This window comes from Lipotes vexillifer, unplaced genomic scaffold, assembly GCF_000442215.2.
Source record: "Lipotes vexillifer unplaced genomic scaffold, Lipotes_vexillifer_v1.1 scaffold400, whole genome shotgun sequence".
Classification (NCBI taxonomy): Eukaryota; Metazoa; Chordata; class Mammalia; order Artiodactyla; family Lipotidae; genus Lipotes; species Lipotes vexillifer.
The window spans coordinates 157,666-180,397 of NW_006786594.1; the positions used below are offsets into that span (position 1 = coordinate 157,666).

Here is a 22,732-nt window from a genome sequence, read left to right on the forward strand (position 1 = left end):
GGCAGGCGGACTCTCAACCACTGTGCCAGCAGGGAAGCCCTAATTAATTAATTTTTTAAAAAATTAATTGAGTTGAGTCCCAAACCACTAGACCACCAAGGAATTTCCAAGTTGATACTATTATTATCTCCAGTGTACAGATGAGGAAATTGGAGCTTTAGAAAAGTTAATTCACTTTCTTGAAGTCATACAACTAAAGTGATGGTTAGCCTGTCTCACACACTCTGCTCTTAAACACTCTAGAGAAGGTAACTGGCAGCCTATAAGCCTAATTCAAGACAGATAAATTTTTAGTCTGGCCGATGTTGCCAACATTAAAGTATTGGAAGATTTTATATAAAAACTTTATATCCAGGTTCTCTTGAAATCGTCTGAAAAAATTGGAAGACCTGGTCCTGGTAATACTGGTCTGCAAGTCTACACGGCAACAATTAGCTTTAGACTTTTCTAGAAGGAGCATGTACTGTCCAGATTACCCAGTCTTCAAAGTAAGTAAAAATTTCAATTTTTACACTCTGCCAATTTTACTCATTTTTGTTACTAAGCCGAGCCTGCAAGCATTTAGATCACAACCCACCTCCCACTACAGCCCCCCAACATACAATAAATAGTCTTTTATACGCAAATGAATACTATCAATCTCTAAAAGTGGAGAGGAAGTTGCAGTTTTTAAAATATTTTTTCACATTCTGAGAATGTGAAAAATTTTGAGAATGCTGATCTATAAGTATTTTTAATTATTATAATAACTATTTAAAGAGATTTGATTTTTAGATAAACACCAAAGAAAATGGAAGGAAGGAAATGGAAACTACTTACAAATATTAGTCCTGATATCAAAGAAGATGTCCCTGTAAGTGCCACATAGAATTTGGGCGTCAATGAATTTAAAAATACTGTCACTGCCGAAAAGAATTAAAAAATCAAAGTTAAAAAAAATAAGTACCCAAGTTACAAATATGCAGGTGTCTTTATGAGTGGAGGGACGTAAGTAGTATTAATATCTAGTATGAGATTCATTTGAGAAAGTTGTAATTTTTAAAAAGCTACTTTAAATTCTCATTGTATCACATCTTTAAAATGCCTTCACATATGTAAGGGCAGGATTTTACACTGCTGATTTGTTAAATAAGCAAATCAAAATGAGATCATTTAGCTTGCTGTTGAGAATAAAACCAGGAATATCATAATTTAGACAAGAACTTTTGCAATTCCATAAGGATAATATGAACAAATATACTGTTACAAAGGAGGATTAAAACTACTTCCTAATTATTTTGGTGAGATATAAAACAGTGTTTCAAATTAGAGGGACGGAAACAGTGTGTGTATTTGGTATGTCAGCTACAGAGGCAAAATAACCCAAAAAGAATAGCAAACTAAGAGCTCCCTAAACCTGATTCACTGAAAACCTGGACCACATTCTTCACTTCAAATAATTGTCTCATAAATACTTTGGGTTTTAGAAAGAAATAAAAATCTGTAAAGTCACTGACTCTCATCTAAATGGTGTATCTAGTTAATATGTAAAAAAAAAAATGATAAACTCAATGAATAACATTTCACTGAGCATACAAACCATTAGTAGTCACTTCATTAACCTGTAACAGAAACACCAAATTAGCTTTTCAAACAGTCTAGGAAGGCCAATTTATCTAGGTTATTTTAGTGTGTTAGTTGCATCTGAATTTACGTACTAGGTTCTTAAAAAGTCCAAAACATTTCAGAACATTATCTCACAGTCTTTCATGTCATTTCACAGAATAGAAAAGGGGACATTTGCCTTCTCTTGTTACAGAAAAATAAAACACAGTACTGACAGTCATAAAGATCCCATAACAGAAATACTTCCATTTTAATCTGAGGTTGCCAATTTGTAATGACAGGGTAAGAGGCCCTGGCTCCCATCCACTCTGTCCTGGCTACAGCTAAAGAATAATATTTGAAGAATCCAAGGAAATCATCACCTCTTATACGTCTTTGTAACTTCAGCCCACACTACACAGCAAGCTCTCTACAAATGTTGAAAGAAAGAACTAAGGAAAGAACCCACTGCTGTTTGTGGCTCTCTTTCTCTTTACTTCCTGTACTGTTCTGTTTTATTACTCAAGATAAAGCCTAAAACAGAGAACGGACAAAAATATCACGAAAACTATTTCCTGACAAAACTATTTTAAAACATGAGAATGGCTGGCTAAGATCGTGTTAGTTTCTTTCAGATTTTTATTGTCTGGGTGTGGGTTCTCTCAGCTGAGTGGCGAGAGAATCAAAAGGTGTGTATAAATTCTGCATTCAAGTCTGAAAATGCTCTCATCTGCCCTACCACCTGAAGATTACATTTTATCAGGTAGCTTCTCCTCGGGTAAACGAGGACAGAAGAGAGAGGGCGGACCTTAAGAGCTTTAGGGAGGAGCCGGTAGTTGCAGCTCGGGTTTGGCAATCAGCTGCGGAGTAGCGGCCCAAGAGAAAAAGAACCCACTCGGTCACACACACCGACTCATTCTGCGAAGCCCTCCAGTGATACTGAAAATCTCTGCCCTTTGGCCCTTGCCCCCGGCACCTCTCCTGCCCCCCAATCCCCCACGCCCGCCCGTCCCTCGGGAGCTCTGGGCCTCTCACCCGCTGCCAAATTCTCACACAGCCTCAGCGGGACCCTCAGAGCGTAAAGCAGCCCCAGCCCCACCACGAACCAAAGCGAGGCCCCAGTGCCCGCCAGCCCGGCCCGCAGCCGCTCCCTCCAGCCCAGCGGCGGGCTCAGGCCGGGAGCAGGGGCAGGAGGAGACGCCATAGCAGTCGCTGCTTCACCTAAGCCGTCACCGTCCGCCATCTTGCCGCCCCCGGTGGCGCCTGGAGTTGGGAGGGGAGAAGGGCAGGAAACCGGGAGTCGGGAATCCTGGGATAGTGGCGGACCTGAAGTTGGCCTCTGTGAAGGCTGAGAGTCCCAGGGAACGGGGACCGAGAAGATTTGGAAGGTGGAAGAGCGCCCCAGGGCTGGGGCTACCTATTCCTTCCGAGAGAGGGAAGGGGCGGATAGCGGCACCTATTCTGGAGGAACTGGGCCAAGATGTGACCCGGAGTGAAGTGTTTTAGCCTCCATACGCGTGAGGGTCACCTTCCACCCCATTCCTGGGGTTGAAAAAGCCACCGACCGTTCCAGAGTCGGAGCAGCACTTAGCCCTTTGGACTCGGCTGCCATGGAGAGCACTGGTACTGGGAAAATCTACAGGAGTAGCGACTGCAATTTGGTCGGCCGGAGCTCGGGCGCCAATACCAGCCGAAGCACGCTCCCAACGTCCCATAGATGAATGGGGAAGTTAATGTAACTCAGTGAGAAAAATATTAGACTTAAAATCATTTAAGTCACGCCGACTTACTGGGGCGTCGGCGCCTGGGCCCATCACCCACGCCCGTAACTGACATGGCGCCCTAGCGGTCGGCGTTTCCGGGCGGATCCTTCAGACGGCCCTCGCTGTGATTCCATCATTCGGCCTCCTTCCCGGCCTGCCTCGCGCCAGGGCCGGGCTGGGCCAGAGCAGCCCAAGATGGCCGACTTCGAGGATCGGGTGTCGGATGAGGAGAAGGTAAGGGGTCCGCCTCTCTCTCTTACCTCTTCCCGGGACAGGGAACGGGGCCCCGACCCGGCTGCGGTGGGAACCCCGGCAGTACCCCCAGAAGAAAGAAGCTTCTTGGCCTTTGCTGGCATACGCTCTCCGCAGTCGGGATGCTTCCCTCTTGAGGGGCTTTCCTCTGCCTCACGGTGGCCCCAGTTCCCCATTCCTCAACTCTCTTTTCCCCCCGGGCCTGACGCACAGCCCAGTGGCCTTCCTGCGAGGGAAGAGACTACCTTATTGAATCGTGACTGTGGACTCTTTTTTGTATTTAAGAGAGGGGGCGATGAAGATGTCGCGACGTATCAAGAAGCAGTTATTTTACCGCCTTTAGCTGCTGGGGTTCACCCCATCCCCCCATCTTTAGCTATGATTGGGGCTAGTTTAGGGCGAGTCACTTCCTGGTCAGGGTGGCCTCTTAACTTCCCTTTTGCTCCTCCTTCCTCAGGAAGTGATTTTGCTGTCACGACTTCTCGACAGGGAGAGGTCTCTAAGGTGTTGGCCGCCTATCCACACACACCTCTTTTCCCACATGCTGTCGGCTGAACTAACTCACAGTAATAAATGTGTAAGCCTCAGGGACATTTGCTTCAGGATTTGAACACCACTCTTTTCTCTGTAGACACTCCCTTGATTGTATGTATACGGTGCCCGCGGTGACTCCATCCCTTCCATCTTACAATCTTTTAACGATAATTTTTGAAAAATAGTTTTCCATTTCTTGTTAACAAGGCTAGCCAATGATTTTTTCTTTTTAACTCCAGAAAGGTTTTATGTAGCACATAAACTTCATGTTAACACATTCAAGTCTGGACAAAGCATCCTGCCTTCTTTGGTGCTCCAGTGTGGTATCTTTTTGATTATAGTTGAACTTGACACTGAGTAATTTGTACACTTAATTTCTTTAAAAGTGTCTTAAATACAATAGAATATTTCACCTTAGGTGGAATAACTTTTTTCCTGACAACTGCACACCTTTCTTAACAGTTTGTCAGGCTTTTCAGTAAATATGTTAAAGATTTTAGAGTCCATGGAAATTACAATGGTTCATTACATAACTCGTAAAAGGACAAGAATTATGTCTTTTGTTTTCCACAGTGGTTTTTACAAAATGTACACCCTTGAATACTCTGTAAATGTATCTGGGGTTTTCCTCTTTTAATAAAAGAGATTGGGATGGCAAAGGGGACTGTTTATGATCCAAGAGTCCTCTGTACAGAATAATTTGATATACACATGCCATGCCATTTTGAAACGCTGAAGAATGTGCTAAATATTCACATGCCGTTGAACAACACTTCAGCATTAGATTTTCTCATACTTGGAAATTGATTCTCATAAATGTATAAGATTTAGGGGGGGAAGGGCATTTTACACTGTATATGAACTTATGCTAGAGAGAAAGCTATAATAAAATGTTTATTCTAAGGCAAACAGTTATGATTCACATGAAGTTAAGTTACAGTGAAAATCATGGGATGACAAAACATTTGTTAGCCCAACTGATGGTCCTCTTACTTTAAGCAAAAATACTGTTACAGCAAAATTTCACTAAGAATTTAAGGTAATAAACTGAAGTTCACCAGTGTTGGGTTTTTGTTTTTGACACAGGGTTAGAATGCCTTTCTAGTTAAACTTGGGGGGAAAATATGTATTTCAAAGTGTAAAGATGTCTTTGGATATTGACAGTGTTCAAATTAGTAACATTAACAGCCTTGATTTTGTAATAGCAGATCTCTGACCAGTTTTCTCTTATATCCCAGCATACTTCTTTTGCTGTTTAATTTTAATAATGACAAAGCAAGCAAATCATAATTAGTAAGGTAAATCTACTGCCAAAAAATGTTGATGAATTTTATATTCAGTGAACAGATTTTAGATTAACTACATTGTTTTCATTAGTGTAGATAATTAAGAATAGCTGATATAAAAAATCTCATATAATAAATCCATATGATTTGGGATTACTGAAATTTTGTTAGATTTTTATTCCCAGAGATGAAGTGATCTGTATTTCTCTGTTGTGGATCAATAAGTAAAAAGAAAGGGCTTTGACTTGTAAGGTTACTTAAATTCTCCTTCAGTTTTATACCTACCTTGACCCCTTTTCCTCCAGGCTTCTGGTGCCTTTTAACTGAATTCAAGAATTGAAAAAGTATTTTTCCAAAAAGACTTGTTGATATGAATGTCTTAGCATTCATAAACAATAAGTGACCCTTAAGCGAGATTCTTGTTGTACAAAACTTTCATAACCAAGGCACTATTACAAACAAGATATTTTCAGGCTTAGTTTGTATATTGACTCTTCCTCGAAGGAACCGTGAAGTTTTCATTTTTTAAAAATTTTAACTAAGACCTCAACTGCATTTGATTTGATTTTTTTTAACACGTGTATCATGCCAAATATATTTTAATACTGCTTTTTATCTTTGTTACATTTTCTGAAAGCAGTGAACCCAGAGGTGAATTTGGTGGTGATGGTCTCTGATTTCCTTGCAAGTATTTCTATAAAAGCTAGTAAGATCAACCATTCTCATAACTAACTGCTGAAGTTTTTTTGTTTTTTGTTTTTGCGGTACGCGGGCCTCTCACCGCTGTGGCCCCTCCCGTTGCGGAGCACAGGCTCTGGACGCGCAGGCTCAGCGGCCGCGGCTCACGGGCCTATCCGCTCCGCGGCATGTGGGATCTTCCCGGACCGGGGCACGAACCCGTGTCCCCTGCATCGGCAGGCGGACTCCCAACCACTGCGCCACCAGGGAAGCCCACTGCTGAAGTTTTTATCACTTTATAAAGAGGAAGTTGGGTTTTTTAACTTCTGCATTGTTACCTGCAATGGTCATGATGAGCTGCCTAAATAAAACAGGAAGTTGAAAGTATAATAACTCGCAGAAATAACTACTTTTAGTTTTATCTTCAAGTTCAGTTTCTGAGAATGAGCTCTACTCCTCTAGTTACTTAGACTTTTCAGTTACTTGGTTCCAAAATGAAAAGATGCCATAATTAGGAAACTTGAGGTATGAGGTGAACTACGTGTTTGGATTCTTTGCACTGTTTCCTTTATTTCATGATTCAGCATTTTTAAAACATAAATACAGACCGAATTTTAGGGCTGAAAAAAGTGCTACTAGCACATTTTTTTCCCTTCAGCCTAACTAGTAGAATATTTGTGTACAACTTCAAAAGTACTATAACTGAAAAATGGATCCCTTTGCTTTTAGTTTAGACAATACTGTCTTTAAGGCACTTTTTGAGAAATGGGTTTATCAAAATTATTTAGGAGAGATGTGGAAAATGTTGTAAATAGATACTGATATTTGAGGGCTCTGTTAGAGCTCATGAAAAAATTTATACTTTTAAAGTGGATTTCCTTGATTATGTGTTACCCCCTTAATTTAGTAGGTGAGTTATTACCCTTACAGGGCGAAATAAACCCTAAAGCTTAATTGCCATGGCTATTTTGTGATCAGTTGTTGACTAGAATTAATACTACCATTTTTAAATCTTCTCTTCTGTTAGCTTTGCTGAGTAGTATTCATATAATCTGTTACAGAATCCTTGGAAAGGAGCATAAAGCCTAAGCAGGAACAAACTCAGGTGCCAATCTTTGGTGAGGAGCATAGGTTCATTATAATTTCTTCTAGAACATCTAACTGTTTTATTAGGACCAGCCTTAATGCTAAGCAAAGCAGTGTAATTTGTCAAAAAATTCAGACCCCAGGTTGGTCTAATTCAGAAGCCATGTTTTTTTCACTATACTGTTTTTAACATGTATCCGTGAATGAAGAAATCAGAATAGAGTCATCCATTTAATGAATTATAAATGAGGTATTGTGGGATAGTGGGAAGGAATGATTCTGAGCCTCAGGAGATTTGGCCTGTCCTTGCTATGCTTTTGGTCACCAGTGTGATTTTTGAAAATTCACATACCTCTGTGGGCCTCGAAAGTTTTCTTCTAAAATAGGTAAGGGAAATTGGATCAGACTGACTGAACAAAGTTTCATGAACTTTTTCAAACTCTAATGTAAAAAAAAAAAACACAACTCTAAGAAACTGAAACATTAAAATGTTCCAGGAGTTTCTGTCATTGTTTACTTTGGCACATTTACCCCATAAGGAACTTGTGAAATTCTTGGTTACTGCAAGCAAGTCTTTTTATCTAGTGCCTAGCATACTACCAGGTACATAGTGTAGGCACAAGCTATTGGTATGAAAGAGACCAATCAATCACAGGTTCATTCATTCTTATATTTCCCCAGCTCATGCTCCCTCATTCTTCCTCCCCAATTATTTCTGGTAATCTGTAGGTATTTCTTGTGTTCAAGAGTGTGTCCACACTCTGGGTGCCTCTTCCAGCATTCATTGTGCCTGAGCATCTACTGCCATTACTGGTGCTCTGTCATGGCACTGCTAAGAACATTTGATCCCCTGGGAGCATTTTCCTAATAAATTCCATAAAGTTCCAAAGCCTTATTGCATATCAAAATCAGTATGTATACTGTTGTCCCTAGGTATCTGTGGGGTAGTGGTTCCAGGACCCACCCCCTGCATACCAAAATCCGCAGATGCTCAAGTCCCTCATATAAAATGTTGTAGTACAGTCAGCCCTCTGTTTCGGCATCCATGGATACAGAGGGCCGACTATGTATACTTTGAACCTTGAAAAACCCCTAATAAAAGTATTTCCTTCATCTTCTATAAATTCTCTCCTTTAAAGCTCAGAAAAACACACACTGTAGGCTCAGGTGTCATTGTTCTTTTCTGTCTCCAGTGCACAAACTCCTTCATCTTTTTGAAAAAAATAAAAAAGTTAAAGTCCTTATATGGATCAGCTCCTGAAAATAAAAACCCTGGATAGGGGAAACTAGTCGTGATATTTTTTTTTTTTTTTTTTTTTTTTGGATGTTACCAGTTTCTTTTCTATTTTATTTTATGTATTTATTTCTATTTTATTATTTTCAAATAGGTAAGTATACTTTTCATTGAACAATATGTCTAACCTGTCCACGTTCCTATTACCATTTTCTTCATACAGGACCTTTTCTTATGCTTGGATTATTTTTAACAACATTCTTAATTGTTCTCTTTGCCTCCAGCCTCCCCTTTTCTTTCTATATTTTCACTGATTTACCATCTTCATACTACTAAATTTTGAGCAGCATGTAAAATTTATCTTTGCTATAACTGCACATGTATATTGTTAGGGCAGTGTCTCTGGAGATGGAATGTTCACTTGAGTGGATCATTTGATGTGTAGGTTGTGATATATATAATGTATAAACAGGAAGACAGCATGATACCAGGCTGCACTAAAGAAAGGTGGTGGGTTTATTGGAACATGAGAGAACTTTGCCTTGTGAATTCTTTGTTTTGCATCTAGGTTACATTTAAGTGCTTATAATGTGCTAGATACTTTATGCATTAAAATGTATTCATCTCAAAATATCCCTATAGGCTGCTTACCCCATTTTAAGTTGAGTAAACTGAGGCACATTTCAGGTTAAAAAATATATAACCAAGTGTCCAGAACTAGTAATAGTAGAGCAGATGCAATCTGCTGGTAATCTACTTCCAGACCTGTGCCTTTACCCACTTTGATTCCTTTGAGTAGATAGTAGGTAGTGAATTGAGATAGAAAACAATTCTACTGAAATAATGACATAATCCTAAACTGCAGTCAAGTTTAATGGTATAGTGATGTGGATGCTTGTATAGACACTGAAATATTGATATTTTCTGGTGATGACTGCATTATAATTACTACCAAATTTGGGGAATGCCCTGGCGGTCCAGTGATTAGGACTCTGCACTTACACTGCCATGGGCCGGGGTTCAATCCCTGTTCCAGGAACTAAGATCCCGCAGCGAGGGAAAAAAAAATTACTACCAAATTTGCATAGTGCCCTTTTGAGCATCTACAAATATGTCACTAAGAATTCTAGTATTTAAAAAGTGCTATAAACTCAAAGTGTTGAGAAACATGACTTCAGAAGAGCACTGTTTGTCTTCTTAAGAACCTCAGAACATTATTGCCTACAGCAGAATTGCTTATGTGTTTCTTTCAAAAGGAAGATTTCTGGGTTCTTTCCTAGACCAGCTGAATCAGAATTTGCGGGGACCAGTGCTCAGGAATCTATTTTTAATAAGCTTCCCAATAATTATTGTGCAACTCGAGAACCACCATTCACATCGTAATCCTCTGCCTGTTAAGTTCAGAAGCTTGATTCATCCGGATAGTAAGGGACAAACTCATATTAGCTAGGCTGATGAAACTAGTGTTTAAAAGGAGGATAGCAACTAATTTAATAAATACAGGAGGGCTTAGATTCCTTTTTTCAAGTAGATCAGATACATAGGAAATCAAATTATAATTTTCTCAGTTTAAGCATGGAGTCAGAACCAGAGATGTTAACTATACAGTCTGACATTTTAATGGTGTTTTCCTCCATAGTAGGGATATATATCCAACACCAAGACCAAGTCAGATCTTTGCGTAGTGCACCTTCTAACTTTTAACAGCAGTGGACTTTCTTTCTCTAGACAAATTTTACAAGGCTGGAAGGAAGTCATTATATATCAAAAAATTGCATATTGCAGTTTCTCCTGCAGTCTTTACCCTCTTAGTTAATGGCACCTTCATTCTTTAGTTGCTCAGGCCAAAAAGTTTAGTGTCATCTTTGATTCCTGCTTCTCTCACAATACACATACTGTCTATTAGCAAGTCCTATAGGCTGTGCCTTCAAAACATACCTAGAACTTGGCTGTTTCTCACCATACCCCTATTTCAACCACTCTGGAAGAAGCCACCATGATTTCCCATGTAGATTATTGCACTGGCCTCTCTGGTCTCCCTGCTTCTGCTTTTGTCTCTCCATAGGCAGTCTGTCCTCAATGAAGCACCCAGAGTGATCTGGTTAAAAAATGTAAGTCAGAATATGTCACTCCTCTGCTCAGAATCCTCCAGTGGCTTCCCATCTTTTCAGAATAAAAGTTTTTACTCTGACTACAAGTCCCTACATGATCTGGGATTTACCTCTTTACCACTTATGTCTCTGACCTTATCTCCTACCTATTCTCCCCTGGTCCTCTCTAGCCACACATCCTCACTTAATGGGTCTTTGCATTTGATCTGTCCTTTGGAGTTCTCTTCCTTCTATATCCCTCACTTCCTTCAAATATTTAATCAGAAATTACCTTCTCAGTGAAGCCCTCTGTGATCATCCTGTCCAGTTCCAATCTACCACTTTATATCCTCTTTCCGTGCTTTATTATTACTCCTTAGCATTTATCACTAGCTAGCATACCATGTAGTTAAGTTGTTTAACCTCATCTATTGTTGGGCTTCCCTGGTGGCACAGTTGTTAAGAATCCACCTGCCAGTGCAGGAGACACGGGTTCGAGCCCTGGTCCGGGAAGATCCCACATGCCGCGGAGCCGTGCATCACAGCTACTGAGCCTGCTCTCTAGAACCTGCGAGCCACAACTACTGAGCCCACATGCCACAACTACTGAAGCCTGCATGCCTAGAGCCCATGCCCTGCAACACGAGAAGCCACCGCAATGAGAAGCCTGTGCACCCCAATGAAGGGTAGCCCCCACTCGCCACAACTAGAGAAAGCCCTTGCACAGCAACAAAGACCCAATGCAGCCAAAAATAAATGATCATAAATAAAATAAATATTTAAAAAATCTTATCTATTGTCTCTCTGCCCACTATAATGTAAGCTCTGTAAGGACCATATACTGTTGAATCACCATTGCCTAAAACAGTGCCTTCATAGTAGGCCTTCAGATATTTGTTGAATGAGTGAGTGAGTGAATCTTGCTTGGATAGTTTTTTTTTTTAACATCTTTATTGGAGTATAATTGCTTTACAATGGTGTGTTAGTTTCTGCTTCATAACAAAGTGAATCAGTTATACATATACATATGTTCCCATATCTCTTCCCTCTTGCGTCTCCTTCCCTCCCACCCTCCCTATCCCACCCCTCTAGGTGGTCACAAAGCACCGAGCTGATCTCCCTGTGCTATGCGGCTGCTTCCCACTAGCTAGCTATTTTACGTTTGGTGGTGTATATATGTTGGATAGTATTCTTAATTTCATAGTTAACTAACTCTTAGAGGGCAGACTAATTTCCAAGTTTTGCGAAGCCATATTGAGGACTCCAGTACTTCCAGATTAATTTTTCTTAATGGAACTTCCCACACAGAAGGCTTTGGCAGTTCTCCATTACCTTCAGAATAAAACCAGAATTATTGTTAGCGTAACTACTGCCATCTGACTCATTTTACTCTTCCTTTCGCTTTTATTATCTCCAAATAAATTTGTTTCTGCCAAACTGGTCTGCTTACAAAACACTTTTTTCCCTACCTTTTTTTATTCTTACCAGTTCCCTTATTTGTAATGCCCTCCCTCTTTCTTCCACCCCCCCTACTATTTAAAGCGCTTTGTAGAGCCCAGCTTAGATCCCCTTCCCTGTAGTTGTCTTTAACCAGCCCAACCCATATCCATCTCCTTCCTAAGAGTTTCATGTTGTATATTGTCTGTAATACTCATTTGGCAGTTTTGGTGCTTTGAATTAGTTATTTTTAAATGATTGACACATCTTTACTGAGGGCTATTGTTTGTATAAGTTGTTTTGCTAACAGTGGTAAAGTATACAAAGATTTGAAAAGCCAGGATGCTGACTGTATGCTTGTCTTACGTTATTTGTATCCACTGTGAAGATTTGCACGTAGTATTAGCTTAAGGTAGTGGCTTTCAACCTTGGCAGCACATGAGAATCACCCTAGGAAGCTTTTAAAAATTCTGGTGCCCAAGCTCTACCCCAGGTCTATTACATCAGAAGCTCTGTGGGTGGAGCCCAGATGTCAGTAATTTTAAGGCTCCCCAGGTGGTTCTAATTGTATAGCTGTTCTTCAGAACCAAGGCTTAAGGCAAAAGGGAATTTGTTGGGTTACTTCTTTTGCCATTCTTTTTTATTTTTTTATTTTTTTTTGGCCGCGCCGGGTCTTAGTTGTGGCATGCAGGATCTAGTCCCCTGACCAGGGATCGGACCCAGGACCCCTGCATTGGGAGCTCAGGGTCTTACCCACTGGACTACCAGGGAAGTCCCTGCCATTCTCCTTTTTGTCTTTATCTTTAGTATTCAGCTCACCTCAGTGCCTGGGACCCGATAAAGTATAGTTTGTTTTGTTTTGAGCAAATGAACAAATTAGTAAACACAAAGATTCAATAACATCTAGGCATTTGCTTAGGGAAAGCAAAAAGTAGTGCTGGATATATGAGCAGGTATTATACTCACAGATGAAGAAACTGAGACCTAAGTAATTAAGTGCTAAAGCTGGCATGTGAAACCAGATCTGACTCCCAATGATTTTGAAAAAAAAAGTAAATTTGGTAAAAAAGATATACCTTTAAGTTAGAAATACCATAACGTGCCAGATATGCACCAGATCTTAAAAGCAAAATGCTTCTTCCCACTGCATCTGTTTCCAAGCCAGCATGGGCCCTCACTGCTGAACTCTGCCTGTTTGGACTTGGCATTTGCATCATTGCTTTCTGGCATGTGAATCTCAAGGCGTTTGGGTGGATTTTCCCCTGATTTCTTAATTTGGTCCTGATTATTTCCAAAACAATACTCATTGTATCTGGCCGCTTGGAACTTTTTACCTATCTGCCCACTCTCCTAAGATTGGGGGTGAGAATGTTTATTTTAACAAGTCGCTTTTGTGATCTTTTCACTCACTTTAGTCTTTTTCTAACCCATTAGAACACTATATCTCAGACTTTTATATTTCCTCAGTTCTTGATCTAGACATTTAGGTAAATCCTCTAATTAAGCCAGGGTCCTTTCCCTCCTTTCATATGTATATCAATGCTGTTTTGCATTTAAGATCAGACAGCTTTTTTATCTTTACTGAGATTGAGCCAGTACCTTTTTTTTTTTGATTTAAGGCTTTGTCACTTTGAACTTCTAAATGAATACTAAAGATATATACTTGGAAATCTTTTTACCTACATTTTGGATGTATTATATTAGGATAGTCCAGAGTGAGGATTGAGGAATGATTTCCTTCTAACTCGGTGCATAGAGAAGTTGTAAATTAAAAGGGAATGGTTGGGAAAGATAACTAGAAAACAAAATAGGAGCTATTTTTTGGTTCTTAAATGTAAATTTTATGGTTAAGTTATGTTGTTTTTGTATACTGTTATACAGCGTAAAATACAGTGCTGACTACTGTTAAAGAAGATTAATCTGACACTTGTTAAAATGATAAGAAGACTTTATTCAATACTTCTGTACTAGGGGAGAGCAGGTCCAAATAAGCAAAGACTGCTGGGCATGAATAGCCAACAAGCAAGTGAGCGGGTCAGTAGGTGGAAAATTATTAACAGACATCAGGGGTAGAAGGATTCTTGCTAACAGAAGATCGAGGACTTACACATCAAAAGTTGGGGACAAGGAACTTGATCAGATATCAAGAGTGGGGGAATTCTCTTTAAACTGAGAACAGGATTCTTGCTAAGACTGGGCTAGGCAGGCCATAGACAGGATGGGGCCAAGATAAAAGACCTAACTGAGAAGAGGGCTCAGAGAAGCCTAACTAAAGTTTGGACAAGGAGAAAGTCTTTGGCACTTCATGTATGTTATATTATTACTTTAATAAATCTTCAAGCTGTTTTCCTTAGCATTGGTAGACTTTTTAAAAATGAAATTGCTGTACTTAAACTTGCCTGCCTTCACTACCTGTTTGTCTATATCTGACAAAACTTACAAGTGGTTACTAATAGAACAGTTTCTAAGAAATACTTGAAATGGCTTTTAAAAGAGTATACATAAAACAAATTACTTGGAAGTGTCGCCATCTTTTTTATAATGTTGATTCTAATTTAGACATATCTATGCTTTTTAAACCTTAGGCCTTACTGATAATGATAAATCAAACTAAACTATCAATATATACATCTAAAAGTTTATTTTTTTGGCCACGCCACACAGCTTGCAAGATCTTAGTTTCCTTGACCAGGAATTGAATCCTGGCCCCTGGCAGTGAGCGCGCAGAGTCTTAACCACTGGACCGCCAGGGAAGTCCCCTAATTGCATTCTGAATCTTTATAATATCTCCAGGTCTAAACTGGGAAAATAATATTTAGCTTATTTGGAATTTAAAAAAACATAGCAGTAAGTTTATTAAGTGAAACCTTTTATTCCATATGGCCTTGGAGATCACTGAAAATGTATTTTTTTCTGAAATTATAGCCCCAAATTAAATTCTCACTAGCCTCTAGGAACTCTCTGCCAGCAGGGATTTTGTTTGATAAAGGCACTGAAACTGGAATTCTAGAGCTAGTTTGATACTGAAATACATGCATGTCAGCAGCTTGGAACCATCTATTAAATTATTGCCCCAGGCAGTTTATTGTTGATATACTGAAAGCCTTAGAAGCAGACCAAAAAAATGAACTACATTGAGGCAAGATGTATTTTAAAACAAACAAACAAACAAATAGCATCCTAGGGGGAGAGAGAGATGAATGGGCAAAGCACAGAGGTTTTTTAGGGCAGTGAAAATACTCTGTATGGTACTATGATGGTGGATACATGTCATACATTTGTCCAAATCCATAGAGTGTGCACCACAAAGAGTGAACCCTAATGTAAGTTACGGGCTTTGGGTGATAAAGATGTGTCAGTGTAAGTTCATCATTTGTAACGAATGTACTGCTCTGGTGGGGATTTTAATAATGGAGACTGTGCACATGGGGGGATAGAGTATATGGGAAATTTCTGTATGTTCCTCTCAATGTTGTTGTGAACCTAAAACTGCTCTTAGAAAAAATAGTCTTATAATACAAAATAATAATAATAACAACAGCAGTAACATCCTAAATATCTTCAAATAGGAAAAACTGTCTTAAGAAATAACACTGAATTCCATGCAAATAGGACTTTCTTACCAGGATAAGAATAAGGTATTATCTCTTTCTGGAGGAGGAATGCAACTGCTTATCCTTGAATACTTCTGGAATGATGTAGAATAAAAATAAGTAAAATAAATATTTATGAAAGCACAATTTACAACTATTTTATTGAAGTATAGCCTAGTTGAAAACATGAGTAAACTTTGAAAAGATGTATTATCAATTTAGAGGGAAGCAGAGGGACTTCCCTGATGGTCCAGTGGGTAAGATTCTACACTCCCAATGCAGGGAGCCCAGGTTTGATCCCTGGTCAGGAGCTAGATCCTGCGTGCATGCTGCAACTAAGAAGTCTGCATGGCAACTAAAGATCCCGCATGCCACAGCTGAGACCTGGCACAGCCAAAATAAATAAATATTTAAAAAATAAAAATAAAAAAAATAAAGGGAAGCAGAGTAGAGTCACTTTGAAAAACTTTTTTTGGTCAAAAAAAAGTTGTTGATATTTATAGTTGATGAAGATTGTAATGATGGAGAATATTAGGTGACTAGGACCCAAAGAACTTCTGGAAGAGAGGAATTATTTTCTCAATAATTTGAAGGCTTTGTTCAGTTTAATAATTTAAAGCAGCCATTATCTTGCTGTGACCGCTTAATAATAACTGACATTTACTGAGCCTCCATATTATATTTTAAATATTTTGCCAAAGACTTAACATATATTATCTTATTTAACCTTCACAGCAATTCTAAGAAGTAAATACTATCCCACTTTAGGGAGAGGCTGTGATTCAAAGAGATTAAGAGACTGAAATTCAAATTCAGGTCTGTCCAACTCCAGAGTCTTTATCTTTCCATTTTGCCATAGTACCTCATAATAATCTTAAAAGCTAAGCACACTTCCTTAGTGTCATTTTATTCAAAAGGGATTTTGTAAACATTTACTAATTGCCTATGTGCCGTTTACTTTGCTAGACCCTGTATAGGCTAGAAAAAGAAAGCAAGGCAGTTTACCCAAAGAAAACTTAAGTCTTTGGGAACAGAATGGTACCTATAGAACTAATTGTCAACAGCAGTTATATTTTAGGTGCTATGATAAATGTTCAAAGTATGGTAGAAGTAACAGAGGATTCTTGAGACTTTAAGTAATGGGGAATAATATATCTTTGAAAGAAACAGATTCCCCAACCTTGGAAAATAGGAGTGATTTATACAGGCAAAGATGAGAGAGGCATAAACTCAAGGACAGTGTGAGTAAAGGCCCAGAAGTGAAGTCTTTAATACACTAATGAGGGAGATAAAGATTTTCATAGATACCTTGCTGGCAGAGATTTGGCTCATGAAGTATACAAAATTGGAGCAGTATAAACTGACCTGGGCCTTGCTGATAATTGGAATATGGATATTATCTAGTGAAAGAGTTCTTCCTTGCCTGTCTGGAATTATCTACCGAGAATTCACAAAGAGCTGCAGTTGTTAAATATTCAACTTCAAATTCTTTTGTTAAGGAAACTATTTTAAAAGGTAGTTATGAATAGATGTAATGTTGAAATGTGTGGGGTCTGTTATTAAAAGATTATTTAAAGGAATTCCCCGGAGGTCCAGCGGTTAGGATTCGGTGCTTTCATTGCCTAGGACCTGGGTTCAATCCCTGGTCGGGGAACTAAGATCCCACAAGCTGCGTGGCGCAGCTGCATGACAAAAAAAAAAAAGATTTGAGTTTTATAAAAATTTTGTAAATTTATTTTTCGACTACATTTTCTAAAATTTCTTACTAAAATTAACAAAATTAAGCAGTTTCTAGGGAACAATGGGATATATTACTTTCTCGGTTTCATTTTTAAACTTCAGTACAGATATTAGTAATATAAAAATGAAATTTTGAATATTGTAAGGATTGAGTATTTTACTTTATTTTCCTTTTTGGAGAGGTAAGAGGATAAGAAAAATGGGAAGAAACTGAAATCTAAGAAAACTTATCTTTCTTTGATACTTATAGACTTTAAATTGCCCCTATTTAGGTTAGAAACATAATACAGTGCATTCCATGAAATTAACATTTTTGGAATATTTAAATATATGAAGGGGTAGAATTGTGTATGAGGCTTGAGTTACTCCCCCTTTAAAATATATATGGAGTTATACCCTTTACCGCAGACACTATCATATGAATGCTATGTACAGTGAACCTGTTACTTTATGAAATAGGGACTTTTTTTTTTAAGCAGAGTGAAGTTTTTGTTCAACTAAAACATCCATATCAGTGATTCTCAATTAGGAGGGGGGTTACATGCCTCCCCTCCATGGGATATACCTGCTGTCACCTTTCTTTCCCCATCCCAATCTTGAGAATGATTGACTAAATTACTGTTAACTGTGTCATTCCTCATTTGTATTGCAGCAAAAATATTTTTGCAGTCACTAGCTGCTTAGCCATTTCTCTTTCCCCTTTTGCTTGTGCCAGTGATTTTGTTTACCTCTGTTAAATTTCATCTTGTTAGTTTTGACCCAGTTTTGAAGCTGGATGATAAAATTTTGACTTTTAAAGTTACTATTTATCATTTGATTTACCCCTCCCAACTTTGTGACAACTGCAGCTTTCACAAGGAAAGCTTTGTCTCAATTCCTGGTTTAAAAACAAAATTGTAAAAGGGCTAGGCCAAATCCACCAGACTACACTATAGATAATCCTCCTGAATTTTAATGCCTATTAGTACTGCATAGTACAGATGATTGTCTAGTTCAGTGCCACCCCTTTGTACATATGTGACCTTGGACAAGGCACTTCTGAACCTGTTCCTTCATTTACAGTAGGGATAATAGTCTCTTCCCTGCCTATTTTTAACAAGCTGTTTTAAGATCAAAAGAGAGGTTATGAAAGAGTTTTGTAAACAATAAAATAGTATTCATTCATTTACATTCCTAGCTTGTGCCAGGTCTCAGTCCTAGGTATACAGCAATGAACAAACATAACAAGTTCTTATGCTATATGCTAGGAGTTGGCAGATCTGGTCCACTGCTTGTTTTTATATGGCCTAACAGCTAATGTATTTTGAATGGTTAGAAAAAAAATCAAAAGAAGAATATTTCATGATGTGAAAATTACATTAAATACAAATTGCAGTGTCTAATGTGTTAATTAACTCAATGAGGGTTATTTTTTCACACTGTATAAGTGTATGTATATCAAAATCATCACATCGTACACTTTAAGTATCTTATAACTTTATTTGTCAATTGTACCTCAGTTAAAAAACAAAGTCTTACTGGAACACAGTTATGCTCATTAGTTTACAGTTGGGACAGAGATCATGTGGCCCACACAGCCCTAAAATATTTACTGTCTGGCCCTTTAGCAGTTTGCAGACCCCTGCTCTGTGCTCTTGGAATTCTTTTGGAGGTGTTGAGCAGTAAAAATAAGTATATGTTCAGTGGTGGCAAGTTCCTTGAAGAAATTTAAAGCAGGTAAGGGGCAAGAATTACGAAGCGTGTGGAGGGTACAGTAGCTAATTTATGGAAGTCAGAGAAGGGTACTTTAGTAGGTGTTATTTGAACAGAGACTTGAATGAAGAGGGAAGTGAACTCTCTGATAGAAGAGCATTTCTGGCAAAAGGAATAAAAATTACAGTAGCCCTGAGGTGGGAGTGTAGCTATAGATCTAGGAGCTAAACAGTAGGAGAATGAGAGAGGGTGAACCAAATTGTAAAAGACCGTGGAGCACACTTTAAAGTGATTATATAAATATATCATTACGATTTCTATTACAGGTATTCCTTCAGTGTATTTTTATGGTATTATTATAGTGACAAATCAACTTAACACTTCAAAGCCTGTCTTCAAAGACTGTCAGATGTTTATCTAATACTAAGTATGGTCGTCCCATGGAGGGGGATTGGTTCAGGGACCCCCGAAGATGTCAAAATCTGAGGATGCTCAAGTCCCTTACATAAAATGGTACAGTATTTGCGTATAACTTACGCACATCCTGCCATATATTTTTTTTTCTTTTTTCTTTTTTCTTTTTTTTGTGGTACGCGGGCCTCTCACTGTTGTGGCCTCTCCCATTGCGGAGCACAGGCTCTGGACACAGGCTCAGCGGCCATGGCTCACGGGCCCAGCCGCTCCATGACATGTGGGATCTTCCCGGACTGGGGCTCGAACCCATGTCCCCTGCATCGTCAGGCGGACTCTCAACCACTGCACCAGCAGGGAAGCCCCTGCCATATATTTTAAATTATCTCTAGATTACTTGTAATGCCTAATACAATGTAAATGCTATGTAAATAGTTGCTAGTGTATGGCAGATTCAAGTTTTGACTTTTGGAACTTTATGGAATTTTTTTTTTCTCTGAATATCTTTGATCCTTGGATGCAGAACCCATAAATACAGAGGGTTGACTGTAATCCATCTTTTTTACTAACTCTCAGAAGGTAACATGGGGACTGTTGACCATGACTGTTTTTTTGGTTTGTTTTTATTTCTGGCTGCATTGGATCTTTGTCGCCATGCGCAGGCTTCTCCCTGCAGCAGCTTCTCTTGTTGCAGAGCACGGGCTTTAGGCGCACGGGCTTCAGTAGTTGGAGCATGTGGGCTTGGCAGCCGTGGTGCAGGGGCTTAGTTGCTCCACAGCATGTGGGATCTTCCTGGACCAGGGATCGAACCTGTGTCCCCTGCGTTGGCAGGCGGATTCTTAACCACTGTGCCACCAGGGAAGTCCAACCATGACAGTGTTTTAGGACCCCATGTTGGCATCTAATGATAACTACATTTCTTTTAACTGCTCATTTAGAACTTCACCCTTGCCAAGTGTATATATCTTCAGATCTCCCCACTTTCATTTAAAAACTAGATGTTTTGGTTTCTTTAATTGGACATTTCTCTGGTTCTTGATATTCTCAGATAATTTTCTAAAAATTATTTATTGTATGGGGAATGTTGGCATGCCCCTTTTCTGCTTTTTAAAAAATTAAAAAAATTTTTTTCATACAAATAATTTATATTCCTTGTACAACTTTTTGAACATAGAGATAAGCCAAAAAATAGATGAAAAGTATCTTTTGTAATACTACTATCAGAGGTAGTCCCAGTTAAAAGTTAGTAGCTGGGCTTCCCTGGTGGCGCAGTGCTTGGGAGTCCGCCTGCCGATGCGGGAGACGCGGGTTCGTGCCCCGTTTCGGGAGGATCCCGCGTGCCGCGGAGCGGCTGGGCCCGTGAGCCATGGCCGCTGAGCCTGCGCGTCCGGAGCCTGTGCTCCGCGGGTGGGAGGGGCCACGGCAGTGAGAGGCCCGCATAACGCAAGGAAAAAAAAAAAAAAAAAAGTTAGTAGCTATACATATATGTAAATATATATACTTAAAAAAAAACAGGAATACATCATTTTGCAGCCCTTTTCACTCAACAGCGTGATAAATATCAACCCATGTTAACAGATAGAACACTTCTCAAACTCTTTCGCTTTCAGGACCCATTTACACTCTTAGAAATCTGGTTGTTTTTTCCCCCAGTTTTATTGACATATAATTGACATACAGCACTATAAGTTTAAGGTGTACAGCATATGATTTGACTTACATACATCATGAAATTATTATCACAGTAAGTTTAGTGAACATCCATCATCTCATAGATACAAAAGTAAATAAATAGTTAAAAAAAAAGTTTGCTTACTGTGAGAACTCTTAGGACCTACTTTCTCAACAGCTTTCATATATAAAATACAGCAGTGTTAACTATATTTATCATTTTGTACATTATATCCCTAGTACTTATTTATCTTATAACTGGAAGTTTGTACCTTTTGACCCTCTCTCTCCACCCCTGTCTCTGGTAACCACAAATCTGAATTCTTTTTCTATGAGTTTGTTTTTGAAGTATAATTAACCTACAACACTATGTTAGTTCGTGTTATACAGTGTAGTGGTTTGATATTTCTGTACATTTCAAAATGATTAACACAATAAATCTAGTTATAGTATGTCACCGTATAAAGATTGTGCATGAACTGTAACCTTTAATAGTTATTGATTATATTCCCCACACTGTACATTTCATACCAGTCACTCATTTATTTTGCAACTGGAAATTGTACCTCTTAATCTCCCTCACCTGTTTCTTTCCTCTCCCCACCCCCTCCCTTCTGACAACCACCTCTTTCTGATTTGTTTTTTAGGTTCCACATATAAGTGAAATTATATAGTATTTGTCTTTCTTTGTCTGACTTATTTCACTTAGCATAATACCCTCTAGGTCCATTCATGTTGTTGCAGATGGCAAGTTTTCATTCTTTTTTATGGCTAATATTCCATTGCATATATATGTGTACACACGCACAAACCACATCACATCATTATCCATTCATCTAGGTTACTTCCATATCTTGGCTATTGTAAATAATGCTTCAGTGAATATAGAGGTGCATTTATCTTTTCTACTTAGTGTTTTCATAGAAATTGAGTTTTGGTTTTTGTTGGTTGGTTGGTTAGTTTTTTTGTTTTCTTTTTTTTTGGCTGCACCATGTGGCATGTGAGATCTTAGTTCCCTGACCAGGGATTGAACCCGTGCCTCCTGCAGTGGAAGCACGGATTCCTAACCACTGGACTGCCAGGGAGTTCCAAGAAATTGAGTTTTTATTTATGTGGCTTGTATGTATTGTATTAGATATTAAAACTTAACAGATTTTTAAAACAACTTAATATAATGATAAATTTATTGCATATTAACATAAATGGTTAGTGTTTTGTTTTTTTAAAAAAAAACTTTTTTTTGAAAATGCAGAAAGAATCAGTAGGAAAAGTAGCATTGTTTTACATTATGCAAATCTTTTAAATATCTCCATACAGTTTGTTATGCTGTGTTGTCTTAGTTTGTACATATTGTTCCCTCCACGGGGAATGCTGTCCTTGGTATCTACTCATCCTCCAATCCAGCTCAAACATCACTGCCTTTGAAGGTCACCCCACCTCCTCCTTATATACATATATAGAGTTGATTGCACCTTCCTTTGTGCCTCATTGTGCCTTTTAATGTTTTCTATGTTACTATCTAGGTGACAGATCCTTTGAGAATAGTGACAATGTCTTATTCAGTATTTAATCTTTATTTACTGACTCTTCTCTTCCTAGCTGCTCAGTAAATGTTTGCTGAATGGATGAACTACTTTTTTTTTTTTTTTTTTTTTTTTTTTTTTTGCGGTACGCGGGCCTT

At 38.7% G+C, this 22,732-nt stretch overlaps 2 protein-coding genes across 5 annotated transcripts in view; one reads left to right on the forward strand and one right to left on the reverse strand.

The window, feature by feature from the left end:
* The window catches only part of ST7L (suppression of tumorigenicity 7 like), a 158,388-nt gene extending 155,266 nt beyond the window's left edge, over positions 1–3,122 (reverse strand). Inside the window, exons 1-2 of one of the 4 annotated variants that reach the window (XM_007459036.1) lie at positions 2,620–2,827; positions 820–902 (exon numbers count right to left, since the gene is read on the reverse strand). In XM_007459036.1, the coding sequence (XP_007459098.1) occupies positions 820–902; positions 2,620–2,827 (291 nt within the window). Of the gene's footprint in view, positions 1–819; positions 903–2,619 lie in introns of all 4 variants that reach the window. The other 3 variants (XM_007459037.1, XM_007459039.1, XM_007459038.1) reach the window with 3 other exon arrangements.
* A 41-nt stretch (positions 3,123–3,163) lies between these two features.
* Positions 3,164–22,732, forward strand: part of CAPZA1 (capping actin protein of muscle Z-line subunit alpha 1) — a 47,640-nt gene continuing 28,071 nt past the window's right edge. Inside the window, exon 1 of the mRNA XM_007459041.1 lies at positions 3,164–3,581. Within this exon, the coding sequence (XP_007459103.1) occupies positions 3,543–3,581 (39 nt within the window). The 5' untranslated portion in view covers positions 3,164–3,542. The remainder of the gene's footprint in view (positions 3,582–22,732) is intronic.